The following is a 10,412-nucleotide window of genomic DNA, read 5'->3' as shown; positions in this document are numbered from 1 at the left end:
AAAAAAATCATTCAAAACATTTTATAACCATTAAGAGACATACTTTTTTTGACAAACAAAATTCATCCCTTAACGATTCAGATACTACATTTTAATTAAACTATTAAGAAGTAAACAAACAACCCCTAAGACTTATAGTTTGGTTTTCTTTTTTATATATATGTATTAAAAATAATAAAAAAGTGATTTATTTTGTGAAAAAGGTGTGACATAATGGGGCCCATTGACAAATGAGCAATGTAATAAAGTAAATTGCTTTTGGTCTCACACTTGCTTGCAAAAGTCCACAAAGAAGTGCTTTTTGTGGTACAAAAGCAAAGATAATGTGCTTTCTCCATTTTATCATCTCTTTTTATTAGAAGGTATATATCCATCGACATCATTTTTAATTACATCTCTTTTTATTATAACACAAATAAATATATTTTATTTACTTTTAATTTTTTACGGTAATTAAAATCGCTAAATCAGTTAAGTCGATTCAAAAGCAGTAAGTGTTTTATGAATACAACCATTGAAGTGTACTTCAATGGCGATGACAATGATTATCTGTTGATTGTTGAACGCTGGTGGAAGCAGTGGTCTTGAGCAGTTGTTTGAATGGTGTGTTTGTACCAAATGAGAGGCAAAAAAACATTTCCGTCTGAGTTGTCAGACAACAACGAAGTGAACACTACTGAAAACATATTGATTGGCAAGTGCAATGTTTCGCTTATTATTGTTAGTATTTTTTTTATTAACCTGGATATCCAACCTGCTATGTGAGACAATTAATCCTAGGGCAACCACCTGCTTTGCAGATAGCCTAGAGTCACCGCATTTAAACCTCCGTGGCCACAAGGGGATTTTTATTCCTCATTGGATTTGAACTTGGGGCCTCTTGGTACTTTTGACCTTTGGAGTCAAGCTCAAACCAATCATGCACCACCCTTGTGGTTGATTGTCAATATTTTTGATATCTTTATAAATATTTTACTTGTTCATATACAAAGTTTTGCGAAGCAATTATTCTTTACATACACTCGTATGCATTCTTCAGTGAGATTTGAACATTTTTCTTGACAACTATATCATTCAAGCGTCTATGAGAAATTACCAACGACTTAAATCTGAAGATTATGCTTAGAACATCCATGCATTCACGACATCCTAAATCAACTCTATCAATTAAAACCACGTAAGATGGCACTCCCATATCGACTATAAAACCGACAATAAGCATCATTAGCTACAGACGTAAATCAGACCTCGTTTCTCCAAAATAGAACGTACGTCTTAAACGACAACTCACCACGAACCTTCATAAAACAATCATAAACGAACGGTCGATGAACATATAAACAAGGAAACAATCATATTGATTCTAAATTACTTACATTAAAAAATACACATACAACAAACAATTTTTGTCTATATTACACTAATATGCCAATATACAACTACAAATATTCCTTTTTTTACTCCAAATTTTGTCATATTTCCTTGTTTTACTCTTCAAAAGCTATCTCTTCGATTGCTTTCTTGGAAACTTAGTATCTGATTTAGGGAGCAAGATCCTAATATCAAGGGGAGGTGCTTCAAAACACGTCAAACTTTCCATCTTCCAATTGTTTCGGAGTCTACAGGATTTCCCGCTCATTAAATGCATCTGCTCTTATAAAATCCTCGAAAAACGAACTTGTTGGGTTGACTAAATTTTTGTCTTTCACAAATCCGACATTCCACCTTAAAGATTTGCTCATCTTCCCCATGTTATGTTCCTTACTTATGTCTCACAACCCAAGAAGAATGTAGTAGACCAGAGTTATAGGTAGTGCAATCAACATTCCGAAAATCACCCTGTAACATCAAAATAATCACATGTGAATACAATGGGGTTGTATCAAGTTTACACCATTTAAAATACGGACATTGTTGTATACACATCTATTTATATCAAAAAATCAGATCAAATCATGCATTGAAAATGTAAAGAGTAAGTTTTGATGTTGACATATGTGAAGTGTTATCTTAAAAAGTGAACATAGGTCAATATCCTTTGCTGTTTTAGGGGTTTAAATCCTTTTAAATTTCATATTTTCTTTAAGAAAATTATGGTATCTGACTTCATTTGATCGATATTTAATCATCTATATATAAAAACATAAAAGATTGACAACATTTACTTACGCAGTACTGAGTATTGCTGGATGAACATTATATTCTTTGGCAAAAACGAACGGAACGATTCCTTGTGGAAGCGCAGCCTATCATTCACATATACGAAGTTAGTAAATCTTTTGTGTCACAAACCCCCCCCCCAAAATCAAATCTACCTTTTTTTATTAACCTTAATATCTAACCCGATATGCGAGCTGACTAATCCCAGGGCCACATGGGGATTTTTAATCTCCTTGGATTTGAACCTGGGACCTCCCGGTACTTTTGACCTTTGGAGCCAAACTCAAACCAATCAGACACTCCCCTTGTGGTTCAAATCTACCTATTTAACATATATGATTTATGAAATCGATATTTACAATGATTATAGGCTCACTATGATTACTATCTACCTGCACGATGGCGACATGTAGGAGGGTACCACGGAGACCAACTATAATCGAAGCAGCTGCCATCACCGCTGGTCCCGTCAAAAACCTCACAGCCATCGAAAACGTAGCCACTGAATTTCCGCACGCTATAATCTTTGGTTGAAGTGCCATAAACAAACCTTCGAAACACAAAAACATTAAAATAAAATGAATCTTGCTTTCTATTGCGTAACCACTAGCATTAAAGTTGTTTCATATAAGTTCACTTTTGTGTCTAGAAGTTATGGAGCTCTACGAGACAAATTTGACAAGATTGTCCTTATATACATATGGTATTACCGACAACTTGATAGTTTTTCTTACGACGTAAAGAAAAAAAAAGGATCGTCTTAGACGTCAATAACGAATTGATAAGATTGACGTTGAATTTGCCATTAAAAGACACACCCACTACACGGGACCGCAATATGAGTCTATTCGTCAATCATTATGGTCCCCAATAATTGATAATCAGTTTATTTTAAATAAACTAATTAAACTAATCATATATATATATATAAAGGTTCATACGAGAACAATAACTAAATAAAAGAGTATGAAAATGGATAAATCACATTCGATTTTACACTAACAGTCAATGGGTACAAGCGATGTCGCCTACGACCTCAGCTCACGGTCAAAGTTGTGTGAATCACATGTGATTTTACACATGATTTTAGTGTAAAATCACCTGTCATTCAATATATATATATATATATATATATATATATTAATGAAAAAAGAGTTACCTAAGCTAAACATGGCCATTCCAAGACCAGCATCCGAGAGTATGGAGATTGATTTCTCTATTATTTTTGGCATTGCCACATGCCACCTGAATCATTAAGCTTGTTTGTTAAGAGGGAAAACTTACTAATAAAATATTATAAAAGAAAATTAAGTTGTAAATCTGTTTTTTTTTTTAATTAAAAGAATAAAAGAATGTATAACACATGTTTTCATTTATTTTGATTCGTTATAAATAATAAACGGTGATTTTTTATAAAACATTCATAATGAATACTATAGTATTCAAATGAATAATAAATTATTCATCCAAGACAAATTAAGCACCTTCAACTTAAGTTTAAAATTGAAATTGAAATTGAAATTGAAATTGAAAAAATAATAAATAATTGACAATTATATTATTTTTGGAAAAAAAATGTAAAATGATTTGATAAAGACTGGTCAAAGTGTACCTGAATGAAACAAGAGACCAGATTAAACCAATGAGGCTGGAGTACGTGTTCGGGTTCCGGATAAGTTTCCTCCAAACCATAATCAGTATCAATCGAGTCATCACACTCGCCGGCGGCATCTGTTTTCCGGTATTTCCGTCAAGAACCGGCATCTCCTTAGGACCGACCTCCGCCGTGGAGCTCGATCCCAGTTTGTTTAGACCAGCAGAACCCTCTTTATCTCTTTCATCATCTCCATCTCTGCCACCACCGAAACTGAAGTCATCCCGCCGGAATTCTCCCGCCCCTGCACCATTAACGCCGTAAATTATAGGGTTTTCGGAACAGAATGATTAATAAACGGTGGATTTTAGTTTACCCTTCGTTTCGGCGTATTGGTGGTGATCGGAGGAGACTACCATCCGGATTTCCTTGGCGTCGTCGTGATCCAGTCGACCTGACTGTTCCGTTGTAGCTCCGAAATCATTACCGCCGAACACGTGGAGCCCACCGCCTTCGGAAACCGGCGACGCACTGGAACTCCAGATGAACATGTGAAGCTCTTTGTCGTCATTCTTACCCTTGTTTTGTGAACCATTTGGTTGTGGCGGCGTATGTGGTGGTTGTAGGGCTTTTGCAGTTTTCGTTACGGTGGATGTAATTTCCGGGTTCGGCGCCGGGTAAGATGAGGGCTGAGCCGCCGCTGGGTAAGATCCAAACCTCGGAGAATTTAAAGGTCCAGGAGCTGTACTCTCCTCAAAATTCGACGGTCTGGGCGTCGGACCTCTTGATGACTGAACGGAATACATATCCGCCGGCCCAAAATTCGATAACCGGCCACCGGGAAATCCCATCATAGAGTAAAAATCAGAGTGGTTAAAATTCGACCCTCTTGGAGTCTGATTTCTCGACGAGCTCAAACTGTAGATTTCCGCCCCCGTTAAATTCGATGGCCGTGGAGTCATTCCGGCGAGGGAACCGAGTCCGAGCGACCTTCTCGAAACATTCGATTTCCTCACCGTCACATGAAGCTTTCCGTCATCTCCAATCTCAGCATCTGTTTCCAGAAAATCATGCCCATCGAGAGAAACAACATCTGATTCCACCTTAAACGACACAATCGACGCGGCGGTTTCCGGGAACTGTTCCATAATCAGAATCTTGGCTCCACGGTACTCGAACAAGAATAGCAGCAGAGTGTACCATATGATGCACTGCAGGACGACCACCTGAACCATCAACGATCCCGAATAATCACCATACATAGCGATGAGCAACGGAATCCCCATCACCAAGGTATTGGGTAGCGTCGAAAGGGAAAAGATCGTAATCATCCATTCCAGACTCCCGTTCTTCGAGAAATGAGCCCAGAGTCCGAGCACGACCAGCATAATGATTTTCTGGAGGGTATCGGCAGCGATGAACCGGAAGTTCATCTCGTAAGGATTATTCAAAGAAATGAAGTGAAACGACAGAAGAGGAACGGCGAAAATAGCCACAAACCGATTGATGCCAGAGCACTGGTCAGGAGAAAAGATCTTCCACCACCGTACGCTGCCGTAGGCCAGTATCATAGCCACGTATAACGGTACCATCGCCGCCATCACGGTGTAGAAATCATGCCCACTAATCATTTTTGCTTACAGATCTAGATGCGGCGATTAGTGGTGGAATTATTCAGTTTGCCGGCCAATGTCTGTAATTTTAACGACTGATTGAACTTATCAACAGAAAGAAGCGGTGGGTAGAGAGAGAAACTCAAAGGATATGGCCATGGATTTAGAGAGAGGAGATCGAGTGAATGGTGTGATTGAAAGACGGTGTATATGGATGAAGTGATTATATATAGTGAATATATGTAGGGGATGTATAATGTGCACGTGAAGCGTGGGTGAGCCATTGACTTAGGTTTTGACTAGAGTAATCGGGTCGGGTCGGGTCGGGTCGCTAACAGGTTAAGAACGCAGATAAGTAATTAACAATCGGGTTAGAGTGAATTGCTTGGTTTATCCCTTTTTAGGTAAGTACTAAAACTTATTTCCGAAAAGTTGTTCGGTGTCGGAAAATGGGTTTATTTATGGATTTATATGTTTGATCTACATGCTCGATATTCGATTTAGTAATTACGGATGGACATGGAGTTGAACAACCGAATGTAATTCACTATCGATCTTAATGAATAAGCCGTTTCCAATTGTAGAACGAAATTACCCTACGACTAATCCTTATTGGAAAGGCCAAATTTGTCTTTTTATTTTGATTAAAATAAGGATGAGTGAAAATAGACATGAACGAACCGACACCATTCATTAGTTGTTTGGTTGGTTTTCTATTAAATCATGTGTTGTTAAAGTTGTATGTGTAGATTAATCTATTTTGGAGATGGAGNTTTTCATAGATAGAAAAAACATGTTTTTGAATTAAGAGGTTCAAATCATTATATATATATATATATATATATATATATATATTTTGTCATTTTAAATATTTATCAAACAATTTATGTTCATGTAACAAATTAAACAGACATAAGGTTAAAACGGTAATTTGTGTTGTTCAGATTATTTAATCAAGACAAAAATCAGATACATTTTATCTTAATTTATCCAAACAGATTAATGTTTAAAAACAACTTAATAAATTCAAAACTTAACGAATAAAAAAACAAACAACCAGTTATTTTTTTTTAGTATCTTTACGTCCTCTCAAACGTTTAAATTAACTAAAATATTATACCTTACGATAAAAGCATATAACAATATAATTCCCCATTTTATAAAAGCTTTGACCCAATGATTCTTATATTATACATCCAAAAGTAAAGATACATGATATTCTAATAAAACAACAAATTAAGGTTTTAAATCCTTAACATAAACTTGATTTTTGTTTATGTAAATATAATATGATTACATTGATTAATTAAGAATCCTTTTCACATTTATTGGAGTAAGGTTTAACTTTGGTTCCTTCATGTTTGCAACTTTTAACAGATATCGTCCTAAATTTAAAAGATTCGGATTTGGTTTCTCATGTTCGTTAATTTTCGACGGTTTTGGTTCCTCTATTTAACGGTCGTTAACTTTTTTTTTATTAAGTCAAGTGGAAAATGGGTATTTTAGTCATTTTTATTATTTTTTCTTAGTTTTATATTAAAATTTAAAAAATATATTATGTTTCTAATTAACGAAAAATATAAAAAAAAATGATTACCACCGTCTTTTGTTTTGTTTAGAATTTAAAATTAAAATTATAAAATGTTTTCCTTATTTTATTATATTGAAAACCTCTTGTTTAATTTTTGTTTATTAACCTAGATATCCAACTCGTTATGCAAGCCGACTAATCCCAAAAGAACCATCCGTTTTGTAGGTAGCTCGGAGTCACCGCATTTGAATCTTCATGGCCACAAGAGAATTTTTTATTCTTCTTGGATTCGAACATGGGACCTCGAGACATTTTTTACCTTTGGAACCCAAATTTAAACCAATGGGGTACCACCCTTTTGGTTATGTTTAATTGGGTTTAATGAAGATTGTTAGGAGTTGACAACGTGAAGGAGCAAATCTGAGTTTTTAATGTTTATGGACGATATTCTTTAAAATTTGTAAAGTCGCAAACATTAAGGACCAAAATTGAACTTTATTCCATTTATTATATAAAAAAAAACTAGTGGAAGCCATAATTGTGATTAAGTGACTCAAATCCACATTAATTAAATTAAATTGTTGTTATGCTATCAAGCTTAATTGGCTTGCATGGCAAATGATGTCATAGTGGTCGGAAATTATCCCACAAGACTTATATATTTTCCCATATAAATTGTAATTCACTTTAAATATAATTTTAATCAGTATTTTAAATAAATAAAATTTGTGTAAAATAAAACGTAATTATATACAAACTCTGTAATCGATATGCAGTGTAACATTATGGTTGGTAGGTTACACCGCTTCAATAACCATCTCGTATGTTGAAAACCAATATCGGCCATTTTATCATAAAATTCTATGAAGAATCTTAGAATAAACAAAGATGAAGTTAGTAACTAAATGGCATATACGAGCTCGAGTCACGATCGACCACCTAACATATTAGTGTCTTGTGTCAATGTATGGTTGACTAACGCATAAAGAATTTTGCAAACAAGAATTCGATTTTTTGACTGATTACGTTCATGTTATATGAGCTTATTGTTATGTGATGACTCGAGCAGAATACTTTCTTATTGAAGATTAGCACTGTCTGCAACATGGTTTGATCACAAACAATATAATCGAATTTGAAACTTCACTTCTTTATGTGATGGAATATTTGGTCGTTCAATCCAGTAGCTTGATGACCAAACGGATAACTTTGAATCGGGAAAATTTGAAATGCCTTTGATTATTGATGTTTTCTTTTCGAATTGCAAAGCTGACTTAATTCATTAAGTCAACTATGAAGTAACGTTTCACTTGCGTATAATAATGCATTAATCTAATCACTGATACACCTAGTAAGTTACCTGTGCATTAGGGTTTATGTGAAAGCTTTTCTCTACCTTATTAATAACTTCTTTTTGGTTAATCAATTTATTTCGCTTTGTACTTTAGTTCTTTTACGAGCCTAGAGTTAGGATCATGATTCTTTTGTATACGAATTTTTAAAGCTGGGAACATAAGCACAAGTTGGTCATCGGATAAACGAACAGTAAAAAGTGAAAAACAATTCGAAATTTAAGCAATAATATATATATATATATATATAGGTGGAGGTTCAAACGAGAACACCTCCATTTTACGAGAACGCGAGAACATCTTTATCACATGTGATAATATGCGTGAGGGGACCCTGTGATGTGTGGACGACGTGTTCTACGACTTAGGCCGCGTCAAAGGTTGTTCGCCTCTATGATTTAGCATCACATGTGATGGTCTTGATGGATTATAGTTTCATATCAACAACAATCTTATCACATGTGATAATACTTGTGAATGGGCTTAGTGGTGTAACGGCGACTTGGCCTGCAACCAAGATCGCATGGAAAATCTTCCGCGTCTCTGATTTAGTATCACATGTGTATCATATGTGATGAAATAATATTATCATATGTGATTGTTTATAGTAAAAAGGTGTTCTCACTTTCTCGTAAAATGAATGTGTTCTCGTTTGAATTCTTCCCTATATGTGTGTGTGTGCACGTGCACGCAAGGGCTTAATCATATGAAAATTCCATATATTGTGATAACTATGAGAACATTTATCATAAAGAATTGTTTCAAATGGTTTTTTTTCCATCTAATGCTATAATTTAATATATTCATCGACATATATTTGATTCACAATGTAAAAGTTTTTTGTTGTCTTTTTTATTTCACAAACACATAAAAAAAACGTTAAAATTGTGAAACAAACACATTGTAAAACAAACATATGTTAATCAATACGTTAAATTCAAGATATAAATGAAAAAAATTGGTAAATTAGCAGATGATGCACCGGTTTTTGAAAGTTATCACAATTTTATGGGTTATCAAATCAAGATCCCTTATATATATAAATCAACCAATCACGAAATTTCATTTTTTCGATTTTTTTAAGCTTAAGGGTTATTTTGTCATTTTGATATTGGCAGTTAAACAAGGCAATTAACAACTCCCTTATTTTGTGCATATGATGTTTATGGTAGCTATCTATTATTTAAAATTCTCTTTATTTACAAGATGTAGATAATATTAATTTAAATAACCGTTTTTTTAATCAAATTATATGTTTTTTAATTTTCGTTTCTAAATAGTTTCACTAAATCAATCATCTTGTTAGTTTCTTTTGCAGTGTTCATCAATAGTGATTCGATTGACAATTCTAGTGTCAAGTGTCGTTGGTGAAATAGGTCATGAAACAGTTTATGAAATAGTCTAGTGTCATGAACCAATGTTCAGTGATGAAACAAGTCATAAATCAATGTTCAGTGATTAAACAGATGATGAAACAGGTGATGAATCAATGTTCAACGATGAAACAGTCATGAAGCAGATTGTTTCTCCATGCTTCTCTGATGCGTTCTTAAATTTCGAAAATGATAGTTTCACCATGATTCTCTCGCTTCGTTTACGACCTTCAATGATATACAGAAGGAATCGATTACTAAAATCTCCCATGAATACTGATTGATTTGCTGTGTTGTTCTTCGATTTTTTTTGTAGCAAATCTCCCATAAATATCGATTGGTTTTTTGAAATCTCCCATGAATATCGAGATCTAATTTAACCTTCCGTGAATAAGTCTTGAAAATTTTGGACCAATTTACCCTTCAACGCCTTTTTCATTAAATAAAAAGTACTCATTGTTTTTTTATTGGCAAAAATAGCTTCTTTTAATCATGATCATTGATCAATAAAATCGACGGATAAAAATAGTCTGTACGGTTTGTACAAATGACTTGGTTTGCAAATCAAACCGCTCATATATCTATACTATATTATAAAGCATTTGGCTAAAACTCTTAAAAACTCTTAAATCAGATTTCATCCCTATCCGATTTCATCCCATATCTGAAGATAAATACAATCAAATACATGATAAACATCTAATTTTAAATATAAAAAATCTAAAATATAATTAGGATAATCATTGAGTTCTAACAGAATACTTTATTATTATCTTTATAAAATGTTAT

At 34.0% G+C, this 10,412-nt stretch overlaps 1 protein-coding gene across 3 annotated transcripts; it reads right to left on the bottom strand.

Moving 5' to 3' along the window:
- Nucleotides 1-1,329: 1,329 nt before the first annotated feature.
- Nucleotides 1,330-5,591, bottom strand: LOC112522574 (auxin efflux carrier component 7-like). 3 transcript variants are annotated; one of them, XM_025131785.1, is made up of 7 exons: nt 5,255-5,348; nt 4,131-5,151; nt 3,773-4,058; nt 3,320-3,405; nt 2,553-2,710; nt 2,170-2,246; nt 1,330-1,839 (listed from the first exon to the last, which is right to left on the bottom strand). In XM_025131785.1, exons 2-7 carry the CDS (start codon nt 5,140-5,142, stop codon nt 1,773-1,775), a joined length of 1,686 nt encoding a protein of 561 aa, XP_024987553.1. In that variant the 5' UTR covers nt 5,143-5,151; nt 5,255-5,348; the 3' UTR covers nt 1,330-1,772. The 3 variants fall into 3 exon arrangements, with proteins under 3 accessions (XP_024987553.1, XP_024987551.1, XP_024987552.1); XM_025131783.1 differs by having other exon boundaries at nt 4,131-5,585; XM_025131784.1 differs by lacking the exon at nt 3,320-3,405 and having other exon boundaries at nt 4,131-5,591.
- Between the last annotated feature and the right edge of the window lie 4,821 nt (nt 5,592-10,412).

The sequence above is a fragment of the Cynara cardunculus genome, assembly GCF_001531365.2.
Source record: "Cynara cardunculus var. scolymus isolate 2C chromosome LG 12, CcrdV1, whole genome shotgun sequence".
Lineage (NCBI taxonomy): Eukaryota > Viridiplantae > Streptophyta > Magnoliopsida > Asterales > Asteraceae > Cynara > Cynara cardunculus.
Note: the sequence above shows the minus strand (reverse complement) of the source record. Positions and strands in the feature narration are given on the sequence as shown.

Coding starts and splice junctions, on each gene's coding strand:
- LOC112522574 (XM_025131783.1), bottom strand. CDS start 5,385: ATGATTAGTGGGCATGATTTCTACACCGTGATGGCGGCGATGGTACCG. Junction 2,711..3,319: donor AATGGCCATGTTTAGCTTAG/GTAACTCTTTTT, acceptor TGTGTTTCGAAG/GTTTGTTTATGGCACTTCAA. Junction 2,247..2,552: donor TACATGTCGCCATCGTGCAG/GTAGATAGTAAT, acceptor TGTGAATGATAG/GCTGCGCTTCCACAAGGAAT.